This window comes from Lacerta agilis, chromosome 4 (genome assembly GCF_009819535.1).
Source record: "Lacerta agilis isolate rLacAgi1 chromosome 4, rLacAgi1.pri, whole genome shotgun sequence".
NCBI classification, from domain to species: domain Eukaryota; kingdom Metazoa; phylum Chordata; class Lepidosauria; order Squamata; family Lacertidae; genus Lacerta; species Lacerta agilis.
The window spans coordinates 89,253,144-89,275,784 of NC_046315.1; the positions used below are offsets into that span (position 1 = coordinate 89,253,144).

General features: G+C 43.0%; 1 protein-coding gene across 2 annotated transcripts in view; it reads left to right on the forward strand.

Moving 5' to 3' along the window:
- The window catches only part of GPC6 (glypican 6), a 740,852-nt gene that overhangs the window by 685,645 nt on the left and 32,566 nt on the right, over window positions 1-22,641 (forward strand). Inside the window, exons 5-7 of one of the 2 annotated variants that reach the window (XM_033147878.1) lie at window positions 3,240-3,370; window positions 7,838-7,981; window positions 18,554-18,583. In XM_033147878.1, the coding sequence (XP_033003769.1) occupies window positions 3,240-3,370; window positions 7,838-7,981; window positions 18,554-18,583 (305 nt within the window). The remainder of the gene's footprint in view (window positions 1-3,239; window positions 3,371-7,837; window positions 7,982-18,553; window positions 18,584-22,641) is intronic. The other variant, XM_033147879.1, reaches the window with a different exon arrangement.

The window sequence follows — 22,641 nt, forward strand, 5'->3', positions numbered from 1 at the left end:
ATGTGGCATCTATTATTAATGCAGTTTTTAAACTCTCTGCTGCCTTTTTTTTCTTAGAGAAGTATGACAAGAGACGGCTTTTGTGAAGAAAGTTTTCAACCTGCTTCTTGTTACTTCAAGCTGAAGCTTTGATATATATATCAATAGGATTTTCCTTACTGCCATGGGCTCCAGTTTTTGCCCAACAATCCCTTCTGTGCTTTCCTGGTACACCCTGTTACGTGTCAAACCACTACTCCCCTGTGCCACGCAGGCTGTATGCTGTATGTTGGAGAGAAACACAACATGAGTCAAACATATTTGCACACATAATAATAATAATTTTATTATTTATGCCCTGCTCATCTGGACGGGTTGCCCCCGCCACTCTAGGTGGCTTCCAACACATAAAAAACATAACAAAACAAAACAAAATTAAAACTCCCTGGTGTCTTCTAAAAGTCAGATAGTTGTTTATTTCCTTGACATCACAAGGAGGGTGCCACTACCGAGAAGGCCCTCTGCCTGGTTCCCTGTAGCTTCACTTCTCGCAGTGAGGGAACTGCCAGAAGACCCTCAGAGCTGGACCTCAGGGTCTGGGCTGAACGATGGGGGTGGAGACACTCCTTCAGGTATCCTGGGTAAAGGCCATTTAGAGCATTAAAGGTCAGCATCAGCCCTTTAAATTGTGCTCAGAAATGTACTGGGAGCCAGAATAGATCCTTTAGAATCCTTTAAGTCAGGCATAGGGAACCTTCGGCTCTCCAGATGTTTTGGCCTACAACTCCCATGATCCCTAGCTAACAGGACCAGTGGTCAGGAATGATGGGAATTGTAGTCCAAAACATCTGGAGAGCCGAAGGTTCCCTATGCCTGCTTTAAGTCATCATCCCCCACCTCCAGAGGGATGTGCCAGTCACCCCTCACAAATACATGCCAAGAAATCACAAACAACAGGCTGACACACATGGGCCCATGTGGATATGCATTTACGGAGTAGACTGTGTCACCACCTAACAGTGATGCTTGGAGTTCCGTTAAGCAGCAACATTTAGTTTTTCAGAACACCTCTCTGTGTTGTGGGCCACACCATCTTCAAAGCATTTACACACACCTGGCTCATATCTTTTCAGATCCTCAACTATAATGACTGTGCATTTCATCTGGGATTTCAGTTGCTTGGGAGGAGGGATTCTGCTCCCTATTGCTTCGAGTGCTGCCTTCTCAATCATTTCCAAGATGGCTGACAGAGAAAGGTGGGGTGGCTGCGTTCTTTTTTTGTAGCTGGCAAATAAGCAAAATCGCTTTCTCATCCCTACCTGAAGTTGACATCTCATCTCATCGCTTTCTCATCCCTACCTGAAGTTGACAGGGGTTGAAACTGGGACCTTCTTCATGCCAAACATCTGTTCTGTCATGGAGCTGTGGCTCTTCCCTAACAGCTGGGGTCACTGTGCCAGGCTAGCGTTGGGCATGGACTTGAGAGGCCAAAGAGCAAAACCCTGATCAGCCATGAAGATCACTGGGTGGCTTTGAACCAGTCACTCTGTTTTAGCCAGCTTCCCGGGGTTGTCATTGAAAGATACTCGGAGTCGAGTGTGAATTTCATGCTCTTTATTCAGCTCATAGTAGTGAGGAATGCAGTTCCCCCAAAACGTTTGCTTTATATACACCAGGCATGTCCAACAGGTAGATCGTGATCTACTGGTAGATCACTGGACGTCTGTGGTAGATCACTGGTAGATCATTGGCTTCCCCCAAAGAAGCTGAACAACTGTGGCTCCCCTAAAAACAGCTCAACATTTTACCTCCTCCCTGAAAAAACTAAACAACTTTGACCCGACCCCCTCCCCCAAATCGGCCTTACTCCTTCCTAAAAAAAAGCTCAACAACCTTCACCTGAACCCCAAAAAAGGGGGTAGATCACTGCCAGTTTTTAACTCTGTGAGTAGACCGCAGTCTCTTGGGAGTTGGCCACCCCTGATATACACTATTTACACAATGGGCCCCACGTGATTGGCTCATTCAGGGATACTCCTGTATGCCAATCAGAGTGCAGATTCACTTCCACCTGGAGCTGGATTGGGTGGCTCCTGCGGACCAATCAGACTGCTGCAATCTCAATCCTATTGTTCTGGGACCAATCAGACTGCTGCAATCTCAATCCTATTGTTCTGGGACCAGTCAGACTGCTGCAATCTCAATCCTATTGTTCTAGGACCAATCAGCCTGCTGCAGTTTGGATCCTATTCAACTCAGTACATAACAGTCATGAAGATAAAATAAAGGGGGGCAGAATGGTTGGATGCTGAACAAGCAACAGCCGAGAGAGAGAGAGAGGAAGAAGAGGCAGAAAGCACTGAAGATGCAGGGCAGGCGGGAGGAGGTGGGAGCAGAGGCTGCAGCAGACTCGCAGGAGTCTGCCAGTCCTACTCTATTCAGCTCCTCTCCTCCCTTGTCTCCAAGGGCGTGAAAGGCTTTGCTTGTAGCACAGCAAAGAGCTCAGAGGGCACTTCCCCGATGGAGTTTCAGATGGCTGGGGAAACAGCTGGATGGGGAGGAGACTTGGCGGGGGGGGGGAGTAGGAGGCACAGGCTGTCCATTCTGCCAACTGCTTTACCGAGGCCAGTCTTGCGTGCAGGTTTCTCTGTTTGTATTCTGTTTTCTTGAAAAAAGAATTAACTTTATTGCTCATCACTGAGTCTCCGTGCTGACCTGCAGCTGAATCAGCCCTGACAGAAGTAAATGTAAAATAAAGGACTGCTACCCAAGCCAGTTCTGTTGAATTGGTGCATGTGGTTGAAAACACACTTGTGTAATGCATAGCAAAGCTTTCTAGGTACACCTTTTAAAATGTGTGTGTGTGTGTGTGTGTGTGTGTGTGAGAGAGAGAGAGAGAGAGAGAGAGAGAGAGAGAGAGAGAGAGAGAGAGATCACTGGCAGACAACTCCACTTTTTGGCACACCTGTTGGCTGAATTTGCAGTACTCCTCCCCTGTGTGTATGTCCCCCTCCCTCCCTCTCCTCCTCTTTCTTTCTCCTGCTGGTGTCCGATTCAGGTGCTCTCTACTTTTTCTCCAGCTGAGTACTGACATATTTTATGTGCTTATATAGGAAAGACACACCTGGTTTCCATTGTCTCTCTGTGAGACAATGGCAAGTTTCTGAAGTTGAATCATCTGCCAGGACCCTTTGTGTTACATCATGTGAGGCTCCATAGTTACTTATTATCTGACGGCTGACTGCTTTGTCTTTCAACAGATGCTATGCTTTTGGTAGCAGACAGATTAGAGGGACCATTCAACATTGAATCTGTTATGGATCCTATTGATGTCAAGATTTCTGAAGCCATCATGAACATGCAAGAAAACAGTGTACACGTGACAGCAAAGGTATCAAACACATTGTTGCTACTAAATGCCTCAGCTAGATAGCAAACTCTACCATTGCTTCTTTAGAAATTTGGTTGTTTCTTTCCTTAAATATCCAGATGACCAATCACAAAACCAGGAAATCGCCACTGGCAGAAAAAAAGAGGGGAGAAACTCCAGTTGCATGCCATATGATTTATTCTATGAAATGAGGTAGTAAAGTATAGAGTAAAACAAGGCTATGAGACATTAGTTGCTTTGCTATCCCGTTTCTTATGTATGTTATTGGCATATTTATAGTGTGTTCCTCCTACTCCCCGGGGAAGGATTTGTTCTGAAATGTGTCAGGCTTGGAGTAAGTGTTATTTTAAGCATCTGGAACATTTTTCTCTATTTTTCCTGAAAGGTCTGGCCTGAAATCCGTTTTCCAAGCTTCTGAAGTCCTGTGCAAGGGCTGGATTGAAGGCATGAAGAGACTTGAATTCTCAGTAGGTCTTGAGCAGGCAATCAAGGGATCTCAAGCAGGGATCCTGCCTGTGCAACGAATCAAAGGAGGGAATGGCATGAAAAGGCCATCCACACCAACAGAGGAAATTTCATTACAGTGGTAACTTGGTTCTCAAAATTAATCTGTTCCGGAAGTCCGTTCCAAAACCAAAGCGTTCCAGAACCAAGGTGCGCTTCCCCATAGAAAGTAAGGCAAAATGGATTAATCCATTCCAGACTTTTCAAAGCAACCCCTAAAACAGCAATTTAACATGAATTTTACTATCTAACGAGACCACCAGGGGCAGAGGGAGCCAATCTGCCGCCCGGGGCGGCAAACTTGAAAGGCACTCCTCCCCGTGCGCACGCTGTGACGTCACGACGCGCACGCGGCCTCCTGGGTGGACTGCGCATGTGTGGACATGCGCAGTCCACCCAAGATGGCAGGCGCGATCACTGGCACCGCTTCTGACCGGCACCGGGCCACACCGTGCTGCGTTTTAAGGCAGCCTTAAAACGCGGCGTTGCGCAGTGCCGGTCAAAAGGGGTGCCGGCTGATCGCGCCCGCCATCTTGGGTGGACTGCGCATGTCCACCCAAGATGGCGGGCGCGATCGGCTGGCACCCCTTCTGTGCGGTGCGGCAACCTTTAAGGCTGCAGCGCGTGAACAGCAGCACAGACGCTGTGCTGCTGTTCGCACGTTGCAGCCTTTTAAAAGTTGCCACACTCGATCGCGGGGGTGGGGACTGCCCCCAGAGTGTCACCCTCCCCAGGGCGGTATCCGGGGCGGACCGCCCGCCCCCCCGCCCCCCTAACTCCGCCCCTGGAGACCACTGATCCATAAAACGAAAGCAATGCACTGCAGTCACATAATCAATCAGTCTGTAGCTGAACTGGGTTCCGCACAGTCACAAAACAAGAAAAGACTGCAAAAATGCAAAAGAAATAGCAAAAACAGGCAGACCTCGGCGTAACACTCAAAACAGAAGTGTGGCACTCAAATTGGAAGCATAACACTCAAAACGGAGCACATTCTGCTTCTGAAAAAGGTTCGCAAACTGTAACACTTACTTGCAGGTTTGCAGTGTTTGGGTTCCAAGTTGTTTGGGTTCCAAGGCATTTGAGAACCAAGGTACCACTGTACACCAATAGCCAAGAGTGGGTCATGTTGTACTTCCAGATTCCCACAAAGGCTTCCAGACCATGCCTGTTCACTGGGCTGGAAAATACAGAGGTTACAGTCTTGCTACATGTTGCTAGCTGTGGATTGCTCTTTCCTGTCCCACACTAGACCTTTACCATGTTCCTTCCGTAATAATAATAATAATCATCATCATCATCATCATCATCATCATCATCATCATCATCATCTCTGCCAGTATCAGTCTCACCCTCCGTCTTGTTCAGCAAGTTTGGTCACTCAACAGTATAAATTATGTCCCAGCCAGCCTATCCTTTGACCAGATTTGGGTGGCATTGATTTCTCCCCACTCATAAGACCACCTCAACTGTCCAATGAGTGACCAAGCATTTGTGCCCAAATGACTAATCAACAGTTTATCAAAAAGGACCAAGTTTCCCCAGACCAGCCTGAGGGACTTACATGGCAGCCAACTGTCAGCTGTCACAGATATTTAATATTTTAGTCTAACCGTTATAGGACACCCCACCATGTACACACTCTTTCTCTAACTAATCCCAACTCTGTTTGCTTAAACAAATTTTTAAAGGTCTTTTCTCCAAAGGGCTTTTAAGAAAGATGTGGGGGAACTGAATGTTCAGGGGGGGGAATGAGAAATTAAGAGAAACCAAAATTGACAGATTCACCCATCCCCAAAGATGGAGGAGGGTCTGTTGAAACAGTTGGTGGTTTCCTTAAGAGCTGATAGCATGTGCTCCCCTCCTGGGCTTTTCTTCAGCAGCATTCACGCAAAGGTGCACAGATCTCCCCCAAACCCTCAGGATGTGTCCATTCTGCTCTCCTGTCTACTTAGAGGAGCCCTACAGCTGCAGACAATGGCAACTTTGTTTTATCAATGCAGAAATTCCCAGGTTTCAGCTTTCCACATTGGCAAAACCTTTTCTGACAAGCTCGTTGCTAGCTTGAACTCAAACGGAGGTCATTCACGTCAGCCTGAATCAAAGGCCCTTTAGATCTAATATGACATATGAATATGACAAATGGTTATTTATCTAGATCTGCATATCTCCAGCCTGACCTGAATGGGGCTTATCCAGGTCCAATCTAGATTTCCTATATGTTGACTACCTTTCAAAATATAACATGTGGAAAGTGATTAAGCGAAGTATCCGTTGCACTCAATTTTTAAAACCATTCAGGAGCATGACATTACATTCTTCAGCCTCCAAATACGCTATTTTATTCTGGCAGAGCTCTGTCTTTATTCTGACACATCACTAAGTAGAATCAATGAGATCAATTTCCTCCTTTTCATTTTTAACCCGATTGTCTCCCCCATTTATTACACCAGCCATATTGAGGCTGCTGTCACACTTTGCAATATGTCCACTCCTTCTGCATTGTTTTCACCTTCAGTTTATGTAGATTGTGTTACTCATAATTCTTTGGTGCACAGTTGAATTCATTGATCTAGCAGTGGCTTACTTAAGGACCCAGGTGGCGCTGTGGGTTAAACCACAGAGTCTAGGGCTTGCTGATCAGAAGGTCGGCGGTTCGAATCCCTGCCATGGGGTGAGCTCCCGTTGCTCGGTCCCAGCTCCTGCCCACCTAGCAGTTCGAAAGCACGTCAAAGTGCAAGTAGATAAATAGGGACCGCTCCAGCGGGAAGGTAAACAGCGCTTCTGTGTGCTGCTCTGGTTCGCCAGAAGCGGCTTAGTCATGCTGGCCACATGACCCGGAAGTTGTCTGAGGACAAACGCTGGCTCCTTCGGCCTATAGTGCGAGATGAGCGCCGCAACCCCAGAGTCAGACACGACTGGACCTGATGGTCAGGGGTCCCTTTACCTTTACCTTACTGCACAACTGTATAGCTTTTCTCAGTTTGGTGGGTCTCAGAAAACACACCAGGAAGACTTGATGCAAATGCCTCTTCACCAAACACAAATAAGGCTTAAACAGATTGGAGCTGGAGCGGTAGTGGCTAAGTTTTAAACAGAATTCCTTTTAGTTCCAAAAACAAGTTACACTCCTTTAAGAACGTAACACCTGAAACAGAACACTTGCCAGTGCAGCTCATTCACACATTTGACTGCCAGTTAGCACAGCAACGGCGTAGAAAAATCAAGTGAATGGCCTAAGGAAGTCAGTGAATGTCCTGAGCAATTTGAGCCATAATTTCATGGGTTTTGATTTTCACCTCAAATGCTGCCCTTTCGTTGAGGTTGGGTTTTTTGTTCATCAAAAAAATAGGTAGCCAATGAGTAAAATCAATGTTTTCAAGGCTGTTTGATAATTATGATGGAATGTACTTAAGAGTCATTAACTCTCTATGACTTACAATTTAAGACTTAAATGTTCACACTTGAAGAAACTACCCAGTCTTTGCGAGGATTTGTGCAGTTCCACCAAAGAAAGAAAGAAAGTGCCCAGAGAAGGTCTTGAAAGGGAGAACTATATGATCCTTGAGATGGTCCACACTCTAGTAATTTTTGTTCATGCTTTTGAGTAGCAGATTGGAAAAAATAGTCAAAAAACAAAGGTATTGATTAGTCTCACTGAAAACCAAAATGGGGCCATTCAAGTATTTTGAACTCAGACCTTCATATTGCATGTGTGAGGCATCTGTTTTAATACAGATGACACAACTTGAAATCCAGTTCATGTAACTTGGTACTTAGCCAATAAAATTCACAAGTACAACATATCGACTCATTAACAAAAAATCAGCTTATTCAGTTGTTGATGATGCTGTTGATCGATCACTTTTACCAGGTCATCAAATTTATTGAGACTCAGGAATAAGATGCTGCTAGATTCAATTCTGAGCAAACCTTTGGAGTAACTTAGCATGGTTCTTGCAGGTCTTTCAAGGATGTGGACAGCCTAAACCAGCTCCAGCGTTAAGATCCTCCCGCTCTGTTCCGGATACCTTTAATACCCGCTTTCGGCCCTATAATCCTGAGGAAAGACCAACAACAGCCGCTGGTACAAGTTTGGACAGGCTGGTGAGTAATAACTATGGTAAAGTGATCTCAATTGTTATGAAAAGGAAGGGATTCTATTTTGAAAGTTAACCTTCTCCACACCCTTAGATGGTCATACCTGTTACATGACACCACCAGATAAAAATGTGTAACAGTACAATGGACAGCTATTTTACTCTAAAAAGGAAGAATAGTAAAATAGTTGAATTATTTGGGCAGTGAAAAACTAACAATATTGGAAGTAACAATGATCTTTCCTGCAGACCACAAGAACAACGTAAGTATGTTGCGTCATGTGTGACCCTTCAAAGCATTTCCCTCCTTTTCCTTCAGAATGACTTGTTCTTGAGTGAGGTGCCACACAATGGTAGGGAAAGTTTGTGTTTGTTGGGGAGGTTTTGTAGGCCAGAGACTTAAATATTGCTTACTCTTGTGGTTCAGTGAATCTACCTAAAATGTGAGAAAAGCAACCTACCTCAGATCTTCATTTAAATCTTAAATGAAGGACATAAAAAGCCAAGTGTGGACCTATAAAACAATTCTGACCTTTGTGTCTTCGTGCGCTATAGCCGTTTTCTAATTTTACAAATTGCAAATCATTTAAAAAAATATAGGGAGGGAAGAATTTTGGTCAGCTAGAACTTAACAGATGATTAATCTTTTCTCATTCTCCCCCTTAATCATAGTTATGTATGTGGCTTCACCATATGGCTATACATGGCCAAAGCAGCTGGCTAGTAACGACAAATCCTTGTTCATATGATGTGAACAATTATTGCCCCATAAAACAAATATTTTCCTAAAACTAGGGGCGTTGCAAAATTATGCTGAAGACTTGCCTGCTTGCTTACTCAACACTGTTCCTAAAACCGAATGAATCTACTGAGCTCTATCCTAACAGAATGTGAGAACGGCCTTTTGAGGCTCACAAGTGCACTATAGCCATTTGCCGTCCTTCCCCACATTGTCCTTTGCACTTCTGGCTATGGGGAGGGAAAGGATAATAATAATAATAATAATAATAATAATAATAATAATAATAATAATAATAATTTATTTGTCTCCCCAGCCACTCTGGGCAGCTTCCAACAAATATTAAAATACATTAATATATCACAGATTAAAAACTTCCCTAAACAGGGCTGCCTTCAGGTATTTTCTGAATGTCAGGTAGTTGTTTATCTCCTTGACCTCTGATGGGAGGGTGTTCCACAGGGCGGGCGCCACTACCGAGAAGGCCCTCTGCCTGGTTCCCTGAGCAGCACAAGGGAGTATGGGTGCTCAACCTTGCTTCCAGCGAGACAGTAGCCACATGTAGGTTGAGGAGAACCATCCTTCCGACACCAGTGCCATTGTCGCTTACCTGGATGGCGATGGATGGGCCAAGATGGCAGCAAGGTCAGGGCCGCTGGCTTAGTAGCAGTGGTACCTGTATCAGGAGGGAGGGCCCCCAGCATATGCACTTCCCCTGCAATGAGATGTAAATCCCCATTCACATTCCAGTACAACATATCACATATAAATACTAGCACTGGGTTGACTTTGCCCTTCCTGTCATCTCCCTGCACATGCTTCATGGCATAGGAGCCAACTCCTGGTGGTTGAGGTCCCTTCAGCCGCCCCCTAATAAAATATTTGAGGAGGCCGGAGGGGCCCAAAGTTGACAGGCATTGACATTCAAATGGGGGGGTGCCACATCTTGTGATCAATTATGCAGGGCGGGGCTTACCCCGCAATATTTTATTCAAGTTGGCACTCCTGCTTAGTGGTGTTTGCTGATGCTCAATGTGGTGTTATCAAAGACGAGGGGAGTTCCCCATTGTCACTGCCCCAGATATATCAGGCCAGAAACCTTTGCGGAATGTCAGGAATCCATTTTTGGATAGGTAGAAAGACCCACTTTTGCCCCAGATTTCTAAGAGTAGGATACCACAAATCCAAGACCAAATCTGAAGCTTGCCATCTTTCATGACACCTTTCATGGCATTCCTAATAAAAATACAGTCACATTTCGGATACATACAGGTAATTATATAAAATAAGCATGTATAGTTTCCTTTTCATTTAGAAAGCTCCCAGCTGCTTACATGGACTTTTCAGGAGTTCCCAGTTGTCTGTTATCCAGATAAGGAGCTCTCAGCTGTCTTACATCTAAGCCCAGATCAGGTCCATGCCTGCATAGTTTCAGCAATGCTTATAGCATAAGCTGCTCTCAGCTCCTTCACTGTCAGTTCTGATTATGTATCTGAGTAGGGATGCTACATATCTCTATTCACTGCATTGTTTTCAGTGAAATGTGCCTCTCTGTACCCACATTCTGACCCAACTCTTTGAGAACAGATTGCAGGATGTAATAGAAACAACTATTGTACCTGGCAATAGCTTTTTTAGTTCACTTTTTATGCTATCCATTTCTGATACTTAACAGAATTAAACCACTCTGTTGTCTCCAACAGAATGCATTTTACAGATGTTGACACCCAAGACACAATATTAAGATACTAAAAGCATTGCCAAAAGCATTTGGTACACTTCACCCACACCCGTCCCATTTCAGAGCAGAAGGAAGGAGGTAGACTGGGATCTCCTGACTGTAAACCAGCAAGAGTTTCTGACTCCCAATACAATTGCAAAATAAAAAATATTTTAAAAAATCACCATAACATTCTTTCCTCCCCTGAAATTAAGGCAGATTGTGGGGAAATCAGAGTAGATTTGCATGTGAGCTCAATTTTTGGTACTGAAAACAAATCTGTGGACTGAGAAAGCATTTACCTTTTCCTACAGTTCTATGTCAGCTTTCCTGTTTTGCACATGGGTCCAGTTAGTAGACCTCAGACTTCTTTGGGGGCAGAGAGTAGATCTGCCAAGCCTACAATTTGACTCCATCCTTCCCTTTCTTTGGGTCTCTCTTGTGTTTTCCCTGCAATAGGCTGCAGCTACTCAACCAACCACGACTTCCCTGGGCCCTGTTAAACTTTTACTACTGTATTAAAATATTGCTGGGCTCCATTGACCTAGCTTGCCTCCCTGCGATATCACCTTTCAAGCCTCTCTTCATGTGCTACAGAAATGCAATACATCATAGGAACTACTTTCCATAGAGTGGTGCAATAAGAAAAGTCCTCATGAAGAATCACGTGTGGTCACCTAGTGGAAAGACCGCTCCAGGCACCCAGTGTTAAAGGACTGTGATTCTCCCTTGTATGGGAGAGAGTCCTTCTTGCTGCCTAGCTATTTTTTCTGAAACATGTTGCCTGTGGTAGGTACTGTCAGAAAGGGATGCGGGTGGCACTGTGGTCTAAACCACTGAGCCTCTTGGGCTTGCCGATCAGAAGGTCAAAAGTTTGAATCCCCGCGACAGGGTGAGCTCCCGTTGCTCTGTCCCAGCTCCTGCCAACCCAGCAGTTCAAAAGCACGCCAGTGCAAATAGGTACTGCTGCGGCGGGAAGGTAAATGGCGTTTCTGTGCACTCTGACTTCTGTCACGGTGTTCCGTTGCACCAGAAGTGGTTTAGTCATGCTGGCCACATGACCCGGAGAGCTGTCTGTGGACAAACGCCGGCTCCCTCAGCCTGAAAGCGAGACGAGCGCCCCAACCCCATAGTCGCCTTTGACTGGACTTCACCGTCCAGGGGTCCTTTTACCTTTACCTTTTTCCCGTCAAAAAGCTGAGAGATGGGAATCCAAGAGACTCTGTCTAGGGGATCTATGCTTATTTACTTGGAAGAAATAACCCCAGATAGTTCATTCCAGCCCTCCACAGAAAAGCAGCAAGGAAAAAGACTATTATATCACTAGCAGAAGCCAGCAGATCAGAGATGCTCAAACTGTGACCCTCCTGATGGTGTTGGACTCCAGCTCCTGTCAACCTCAGCCATCATGACCAATAGTCAGGGATTATGGGAGAGGCAGGCCAACAACCTCCCGAGGACAACAGTTTCCTCCTCCCAGATTTACCGGCTGCTGCTACTAGCAAACCAATCTCCACGATATGAACTCCAAATGGCAAATCTATGCTGCAGATTTAAAACATTCCCACAAATTTCCCATGCATTTCACTAGTCATAATACATTACTCTTAAGATGAAATGGCGAGGACAGCTTTTCAATGGAGAGATCCGTTTCTGTCCATGAGAAAATTGAATGCTCCCAAAACTGAAACGAGTAATCCCGAGCCTGTCAAATTAAAGTGCCATCACTTCAGCTCCCAATTAACTTTACAATACACTCATTTTTACAGCTCCTCTCATAATTAAATAAGCACTTATTGTTGTTAAGTGTCCATATGCATAATGCATCTCCGCTCGCTAAACTTTAATTAAGGAATTCACGTTTCAAGCAAGTTGGGACACAAAACTTACTTCACAACTACATTAAACATATGAAACGGTGTTCTTGTTATCAATGCCTTCAACCGTTGGGAACTCTTCTTTTGTCCCCTCAGACAGGCCCTGAAAGACACTCCCATCTTCTCAAAAACGACTCTTTACATGCAAAATATAAAGGTGATGCTGTTATGTGTGGTACATAAAAGCAGTTCTTGACTTTCATTGCGAAAAGTCTGCATATTTTACCTTCTCTCTGTTTTTTACTGTGTTCTATTCTGAGAAAGGAAAAGTAGGTTATGAATTTAATAAAATGAATAAATAAATAAATAAATCCCCAAGAGATGGCTTCCAGCCTCTGGGCGAAGATCTCTAGATTATTTTTTGCTGCTGCTGCTACTACTACTACTACTACTACTACTAAACTACTACTATTCTTAATATACCACCTTTCATTTCAAAAAGAATTACCAGGGTGGTATTCGCAAACAAATAAAACCAATAGCAAAGTGACAATAATAAAACTAATTGAAAATACAGCTGCTGTAATTAATATACCTTATTTTTCACTCCATAGGGCGCACCGGACCATAGGGCGCACCTCGTTTTTAGAGGAGGAAGCAAGGGAAAAAAATCTGGTTTTCCTCCTCTAAAAGCCCTGTTTTTTTGAGGATCAGCTAAAAGTTTTGCAGCTTTTTTTGCAAAGGGAAAAGCCCTGGTTTTGAGGATCAGCTAAAAGTTTTGCAGCCTATTTTGCAAAGGGAAAAACCCTTTTTTGAGGATCAGCTAAAAGTTTTGCAGCTTTTTTTGCAAAGGGGGAAAATCAAAGAGGAAAAGCCCTGTTTTTATGGGGTTCAACTCACATTTCTACAGTTTCTAAAGGAAAGGGAGCCTTTTCTACAGTTTCCAGACAGATAATCTAATCAGCCAGTCGCATGTCGCTGGGGAAACAAACAACCTCCCTCTGCAGCACATTCAACAATGGAGGCCTGGGCAAGAGGGCGGGGCTGAAAGGGAGCCGGGACTCTTATCTCTCTCCCGATCTTTTGCTGATCAGCTGCTCAACGGGGTCCTTTCAACACCCCCTTTTCTCATTGTAAAATAAAAAGCATGATCCTCTTTTGGCCCCTGGGCAATTCAGCGCCAGGGACCACCATTCGCCCCATAAGACGCACAGATATTTCCCCTTACATTTTAGGAAGCAAAAAGTGCCTCTTGTGGAGCAAAAAATAGGTTACATAGTAAAATGGCTACATTAAGCATCCACAATTAACATATGTAGGATAAACAAGCCAATCAGGGAGATGCTTTCAAGAAATGTTTTCAATAGCTGGCAGAATGCCAATACTCATGGGGCTTTCAGTTTTTCATCAGGGAAGCAATTTCACAGCACTGGTGCTATCAGTGAAAAAAGGCCCATCTATCTATCGATTACCTATCTGTCTACACATGCACACACACACATTCAGATTTGAATTTGTGAAAACAACAAACCTCTTGGTATTCTCCAAGACCTGCAAAGATAACAGATGCAATAATGTCCATGATTGGCAAGTCTTTCAGACTTCTAAGCTCAGAAACACATAGGTGGCCACTGAAAAACCTTCTCCCTCCCTCTAATTGGGGACATGGCATTTTCAATTTGAGGTGGATAAATTAAATTAGGGTCACAATTTCTTTTATTCTTAATGTGGATTAGGAGGATTATTAGAGTGGGGGCCATGGCAAAATAATGATGATGGTGATTATGATTATAATACTGTTGAATACATCTGAAATCCTGGGCTTTCAGACCCAAATATATATAACCTTCCAGAATGTGTATTTGCTGGTACTACACTGATATAATGAACATCTGGTCTAATCTTTCCAACCAACTTGGCAGAAAATGGATAGAAGAATAAGCTGGCAGGTCCACAGGGTCTGACTTTTCAATTTGATAAATCTAGAAAAATTGTGCTTATCCACACTTAGCCAATACAGATACAGGTGTGCATCTGAATGTGCAGTTGCAATCACACCATAGGGCTAATTTCACCCCATGGAACTGACTTCAGGTGGCTAGAAGAAGAAGAAGACGAAGAAGAGTTTGGATTTGATATCCCGCTTTTCACTACCCAAAGGAGTCTCAAAGCGGCTAACATTCTCCTTTCCCTTCCTCCCCCGCAACAAGCACTCTGTGAAGTGAGTGGGGCTGAGAGACTTCAAAGAAGTGTGACTAGCCCAAGGTCACCCAGCAGCTGCATGTGGAGGAGTGGAGACACGAACCCGGTTCCCCAGATTACGAGTCTACCGCTCTTAACCACTACACCACACTAGCTAGGGATGTTTCCACATCAGTACTCAATACATTAAGAATAGGGAACCCATGGCAAAATGATGTTGTACTACAACTCCTATCAATCCTAATGGGACTTCATTCACCCCAATGGATGGGGCTGGGCTGGTAGGAATGTGCATCCAAAAACATCTGGAGAGCCACCAGTTCCCCCAACTCATTGGGGGCAGTATTGGGGCCATTGGGTTGGATCCACACATAGACTTAGAGGAGACTCGCTGATTTTAGTGTTAATTAGTCCCATTGATCTTAATGGTTCTACTCATAGCCAGACTAATCGTGGATCCAACCCTTTGTTGTTGTTTTTAAACAAAACTCCCTGGCGTCTTAATCAAGGGCAGAAAATGCAACTAGCACAGTAGTATTTATTTTACACAGCAAATTTCTTCTGTTCATCCCCTGCCCCCTTTCATTTACAACCATCAATAAGCTGTAAAATGATTTGCCATGTCCCCGCCGGGGACATTTTCTTTAAAAAAGAAAGAAAAGGAAAGGAAAACCTTTAAAGGTGGGTTTATTCTTCATTCTACAATAGGGATAGGTATTTTTAAATGTGAAAAACACTATTGTATAGACCAAGTGCAATACCTTCTTTGTGTATTTTACCAGGTAGGAGTCAGCTTAAACACTGTAAATTCATAAGGCAGGCTGACAAAATGGGGGATAAGTGACGGCTTGAAGCTGCGCTACTTACCAGCAGCTTGACTCCAGGATCATTTCAGAACAACTCATGTCTGTCTTTCCTAAGGATTTGCAGGAGCTATATTGGGCGGCTGGTCCTAGGTGTCTGAAAGGCAAGCAAATCTCGGCATAAATAAGGCAATCTGCTCTATGCATTCCCATTAGCTTGCAGTGACAAATTTAGCTTTGTGTGACTCTGCCAGATTCTTTTCTGCATTTCTGCAGAAACAGCAGGCAAATAACCAAGCTTCCGGCTTAGCCATATGCTACAGCTAATGGTTATTCCTTCTCCCCCCCCCCCAACCCTCCCTGGGTACCTTATGAATGGGAAAGCCATGTGTCGCTATTCATCTCCATTTATTTATTTTAGTTATGTATTTATAGAACTTGTAAACTGAGCCTTCATCCAAAAATGGATTTCGGAGCAGCAGACGTTTAAAATATAATAATAATAATAATAATAATAATAATAATAATAATAATAATAATAATAATACAAAGCCTACATTAAACATCAATATAATGAAAGTGAGAGGAATAAAACCAGTCAACCAGCTGAAAATATATTCACATAAAATTAGGCAAATAAAAAGGTGCCAAAAGGAACACATTGTCGGCGCCAGGATTGCCATTCTCAGGAGGGCATTCCTAAACTGGGATGCTACCATGGAGAAAGCCCTCTTTTCTGCATATGTATAACACACTTCTCCAATAGCTGGAACATGGGAAAGTGCCTCCTCTGGTTATCTTAATGCATGGCCAACTTGATATGGGAGGAGGTGCTCCTTCAGATATTTGGGGCCCAAGCTCTTTAAGGCCAAAACCAGCACCTTGACACTGAACAGGAAGCAAGAAGTATGGTTACCTCAGAACTGATGTGATTTGGCTCCATCAAGAAAAACCATCTGGAATTCTAGTTACAGGTAGGTAGGTAGCTGTGTTGGTCTGCCATAGTTGAAACAAAATTAAAAAAAAATTCCTTCCAGTAGCACCTTAGAGACCAACTAAGTTTGTTATTGGTATGAGCTTTCGTGTGCATGCACACTTCTTCAGATATCTTCTTCAGGTATCTGAAGAAGTGTGCATGCAGCCCCACATATCGCACGTTATAATAACTCAACCTGGAGATGACCAGAGAATGGTTTGCTGTAGCCAGGCTATCATGTTGTGCGGATGCCTGATTATCGTCTTCCAAAGCAACTTCTCTATTCCGAACTTAAAGATGGAAAGCGTAATGCTGGTGGTCAACAAAAGAGGTTTAAAGACTGTCTCAAGGCAAATCTTAAAAAATGTAGTATAAACACCCACAACTGGGAAACACTGGCCTGCAAGCGCTCCTGTTGGAGAACAGCCTTTCCCAAAGGTGTCATGGGCTTTGAAGACACTCAAACTCAGAACGCAAGGGAGAAACATGCTAAAAGGAAGGCAGGCTTGGCAAATCCACACCGTGATCAACTCCTGCCCGGGAACCAATGTCCCCACTGTGGAAGGACATGTGGGTCCAGAACTGACCTCCACAGTCACTTACAGACTCATTGTTAAAACCGTGTTTATTGGAAGACAATCTTTCTCAGCTACGAGTGATCGCCAAAGAAGAAGAAGATCCAGGAATGGTCACCACTGACCAATGAAGCAAAGTCTGTCAAAGGTGCTGTGAGCCACTTGGGGTTCCATTGACAATGTCAGATCAAGCTATTGTATCTTCTCCTTTGCAGGAGTGCAACCCCATCTAGAAAAGTTAACACAGCAACTTTCCAGACCAGGAAACTATTGACCCACAGTGCTTGTCTCCTCAAGATTTAGCTTCAAATTATTGGTCCTCATCAAGTCCAGATAATAATCCATTACCTCCATAGCCTCACCTGACTTTGATGACAAAGTGAAATAGGGTTAGGTGTCATCTAGATACGAATGACACTTCCCTCCAGATTTCTAAGGCACCTCACTCAGCAACTTCATTTCAGGTTTCATTTAGCCGTCATGATCAAATGAGCAATCTTCTAGAATCCACAAACAATGTCCTCTGTGCTTTCAAGACTTCAGGAATCAAGAAGCTCAAACGTCGAAGTCCTAGTAGTACCCACTTCCAAAAACCTTCACAAATCACAGTGAACAGTCTGAACCCTGAATCTCCTAGATTAATATTTAGACATTCGATGCAGTTGGTCCCAGGGTGCAGCATAATCCAAAAAGCTGAACCTAAGCAAGTCCTGATCTGGTCTGTAAATGAATGGGAGACCACTTGAGAATTCTAAGTCTGCCACCTTGCCCTTCATTGTGAAAGAAAGATGGGATATAAATGTCACACTAATGATTGTGATTTCATCTTTGAGTAGCAGCGTAGGACAATCTGAACTGGTTCCAACTGGTGAGAAAGAAAGAGACAGAGCGTTACCTGAAGCAGAACAAAACAACAAAACAATTGATTGCAGCTAAGCCAGAATAGGACCAAAATAAACACAAGGGCTTTGGAAGAAAACTGCCTTTGAGGTCTCCCTGATAATATACGGCCAAATTGTTTTATATTGATTTATCATAACACACTCCAATACCAGGCAGCACGGAGTGGTTAAAATGAAGTGAGAGACACCCCTGCCATCATCAAAGCATCAGTCTTTGTCAGAATGTCACCTTTTAAAGAGAAGAGAGAGTGCAAAATGGTCACCTGTGTTTATAGTGCACAAAAGTTCAGAAACCCTGATGTATCTTCACTGCAGTCTGAGTTTCTAAAAGTCTCCTTATACATTAATTATCATCTCCTTATACATTCATTAATTTGCTGAACCCATTTTACTTCCATTAAGGGCTTAAGCAGGAAGTGTCTAATTTTATTATTGTGAAAATGTGCCCCTTTCTTTTTAGCAGAAGAGACTTTGATAACTTTGGTAGGAACTGGGGATGCGTGAGTGGTGGGACACGGAGATTAATGGCAGGAGGAGATAAAAATTATGAATTCTTGTTATTACGTTCCTGGGGGTTTGTATTCTGAAGTTTTTAGCATTAGCCCTATAGAAAAGTTAAAACATGCACTCAATTAAAAATAAAAGAAAATAAAAGCTAAATGTGATACAGAGGTGGTTTAGGGCTAATTGGATATGTGTATATTGTCAGCCATAATTAAATAAGTCCCATTCAGAGTGGTTTGCCAGTACTGATACACTATCTTCTTTGCAGCTGTCTTCTCTCTATAACCTAACACTTTGTCTTGAATTATTTTCTTTTCTTTTCTCTCTCTTTTGCTTCCCAGAGGACTATCTGGAGGACAATGCAACATGGTGTAAGCTCTGGTATTCTTATTCTTGACTTTCATACCCATTCGCCTGTTTCTGATTTTGCTGTGCAAACTCCATCTAGTATCATCTGTGTCACATTCCCTTGGCTTTACTGCAAAATGAGTTCATTTCCAGTTTCCAAAGATCTCAGTGTTTGGAACGGGTGATTCGGGTTCTTTTCATCACCCCTCATTTCCCAGAGTAGTTTTCATCTAAGTCAGTGTTTCCCAAACTTCTAATGACTGAGATAATGTGTTGTTGTTTTTCTTCTGCCTTAAAATTCAAATGACACACCAGTCATACGGCTGTACAGATTTCCTTTTAGACTGCGTTATTACACCTCCCCGGCACCCAGCTAAATGCAGTGCCATTCAAACAATTGTGTTAATGGCTTTTAAAAAATAAATTGTGGACAAGGAGCCTCTGAATCTGATCGGGACTCTGGTGTGGGGAATGGGGGGGGCTTTAACCCTTTGAACACCGCAGTGTTTGCAAATCTCCCTGTATGGAATTTCCTTTTTCCAAAGCCATTTGTGTGATTGCTCATCTTGATTGGTCCTCAGGTGTCTCCATCCTCTGCGTGAATCTGCATTTGCTTCAATCCATTCTAATTGTTGCAGATTCTGCTCTTTAAATCATCTGGAAAGGACTGCACAAAGTAAAACTTACTTTCAGCAAGGCCCCAGAGTAAAATTTCATATTTTAGGATAGTGGGTAGATAGTTCAATTGAAGAGATATAAGATTCAGTAAACTTCAAAGGTACATGCCCCCCCAGCTACATTTAATTTATTGTAAAAAGGGAGGGAAATAATAGAAATATATCTTATGTTATTTTTAATGCGTCATAAAAAAAAACCTATAGCAATGGAATCAACACGGTACTTATTTCACAATGGGAATTGTACCTTTGACTTGCATACCTAGACAGAAAAAATATAGGTCATGGTAAGAATGAAGTCTTAAATACAGGCAATTTCTCCCTTTCCATATAGACTCAATCATCGAATGCCAGAGCAAGATATTCATACATTTATTTTTGTGTCACGTACTTATGCAAAGTGATTTCACGGCTCCTGTGCCACCTTTTCCTGTTTTACCAAGGGTTGTGGAATAGAATCTATCCATCTCATAGTCTGGACGCCACCCAGGAAAACATAGTATATCCTCTGGTTAGGCTTATGCAGTCAAGCAACTTTCATAACAGGAAAGTCCAAGGGGGAACTATGGCGGTGCTTAATTTCAAAAACTGGTCTAGTTGATGTCAGACTCCAGAACTTCTTACAGTTGCTTAGTGGGTCAGGGAAGAGCTATGACAGAGGAATTCCTTAATGTCATCCACTTAAGCTGGCCATTTCTCCATCTGTTGAATCACCAAGCCAGGAGGAAGTAGATTGTATTTGAAGGGGGGATGAATTTGAGTCAGCTGCCTGGGGCACATCAGCACACTTGTCTCAATAGAATACATTTAATCAGTCAGCAGTCACCATAATCCTCCAGCCAGATTTCATATACAGTTAGCTGGTGTATTGCAATGTAGCAAAAAAAAAAAAAAAAAAAAAAAGATACAGGATTTTTATCTAGCATCGTCACTTAAACCTGCAGACATACAGTATGTCTGAGTCAGGAAGTATATTAATACTCTAAATATACAATTTGTCTCTCAAGCATTCACAGAATATAAAGTAGAATAAATTCATATTTAATGCATGCAAATGATGTCTAGTATCTTTAACACCATGGGACGGATACAGCCTTTTCCGCAATTCTTCTTCATGGCTATATGTAGATGTGAATGCGGAATACTTAGATGTGACAACAGAATATGTTAAAGGGCAAGACCTCGTATGGTCTCAGTCACACCTCCAAGTCAGAAAATAACAGGTTGAAAAGAAGCCAATGATGTAAATGTGCCAATATTTTCACACTGCTGGGTTGCTAAGCTGCTGCAGGTGCCATTTCTTCATGCATAAAATGGAACATATCATGGATGAGATCACAACAGAGGATCTGATCTCAGTCAAAGCATACAATTTCCATTTAGCAACTTCTGCCTGTCTGTCTGTTCTCTCTGTAAGAGACAATGATGGAGTTGGACGCCTTTAGAAATGTTCTTCGTAAAAAGGAGCATCTGTGGTCATCGTTAATCATGGGTGTAGCACATCTTCTGGAATGTGTAGAGTGATCCCGAATCTTAATCGTGTTCTTCCTTGCAACATAGCCTCTCACTGTGCTATTCTGGAGAAAAACTGATGTTGATAGAACATGGTTTGCCCATTCAAATGAGCCATGAGCAAATGTGGGGTTTCAATCCTGGCCTCCCAAACAGAAGAACAAGATAGGCCTACTAGAATTCCAGCGACCATCTACTTTTGTCAGAAGGCTACTTTGACTGGGAGGTAGGAAGTGGTGAGCCAACACTGCAGTTCTCCTCGCCCCACACTCTCCGCCACAGCTGCCACTCTCTTGTCAGAAATCACACTGCACTGCAGCATTATGCACTAACTGCAGTTTCTGAACCAAGGCCAAAGAAACATTGGAATTCTACTCAATATTGATCCAGAGCAGATTCCAATGTATCATTAGCAGAGTAAAAACTTAAACATGTTGCAGGATTCCCAAAAAGTAGACCAGATGCAATTAATATTTCATCCAGCAGAGCTTTACTGCTACTGAAGGCAAAATAAGCGTAATGATCACAAATCCAATACATTCTGGATTGGCACTGTCCATAAGAATTCCATAAGAAATCCAGTTGCAACAGACTTAACTTAAACTTACAATAACTTATAATAAGTCTAAAACTTAGCACTAAGCATACAGAACGCCACACCAGAAGGAAAAGAGATAGAAAGAGAAAGTGAGTGAAACCTAGGCTCCTTCTGACCTATTATTATAGTCAGCATGACCTTGACAGAAAGAATAAGAGAACCATTTAGATCAGCTGTACTCAGCTTCTCTGAAGGAATAACCCAAACATAATGAACCATCTGCTTGTTTCTTTTGCACAGAGAAGCTTCCAGAACCCTCTTGAATTAATTAGAATAGGAAAGATCTCTACACATCAGATCAATACTTTCTGTACTAAGAAATGCAAAGTGACAAGGAAGCCCCACGGAGAGTTCATTACAGTAAACCTGTCTTGAAATCACCAATGCCTGGACCACTGTGGTCTACAAATGGCCTCAGCAGGTTAAAAACAACAACAACACCTGGTTTGAAGCACGAGGGCAAGGGGTTCAGAAACCCATTTCCCTTTGTGCCTGATATCTATCTCAAATTGTAGCTTTGGTGGCACAAGGTCTGAAACAAACAACAATCACAGAGGTTCATGTGATGCTCAGTTCCTCCATAAGAGAACCTCTCACAGATGAAGGCTGAACATATTAGCGTTATTTCCCGAGATTCTGACAACTGCAGATAGCAATGTTAAAAGTTGAGCTGAACCCTGCAAGAGAAAGTTTACCTGTTTGATATCAATTGAGAAGGATGTCCCAGCAATATTACATTAGGTGCTGGATTTTTCTTCTCCCACTCATAACTTATTACTAGATTCAGTTGACAAGGAGTTAGATAACAATGGCTTTCGAAATCCTGCAGAGACATGCAAGCGCGCACACCTTTTTAAGCTGCAATATTATTCCAAAAAGCAGCCAACTGCTTTCACATTATGCTAACTCTGAAGCTTTGCTGCATATGTAGGCGCCGAACTACTTCACCACAACGCCACTTAAATTCTGGTGTTTCATAAGAATCGCTGTCCAAAAGAAACTGGTCGTTCAGCCGGCGATTTTTAGCAATATTCTGCTGTAATAACAACCATGAATCTCTGGAGCTAGGTTTCCTCGCGGCCTTCTTCTTTGGCTAAAGAAAAAAATTGCTGATCGTAAAATAACTCCTATCTAAATCTCTTCCATAGAGCAACCTGTTACTCCCGGTTTAGTTCTCTTCAGTTCTGGTAGGTTTTCAGTTCAGTAATAGTAATTATAAAGAATGAATACATGAAACAACTGAATAGACTGCCCAACAGCGAGGAAACTCGAGCCTTTGAAAACAAAAGCTATT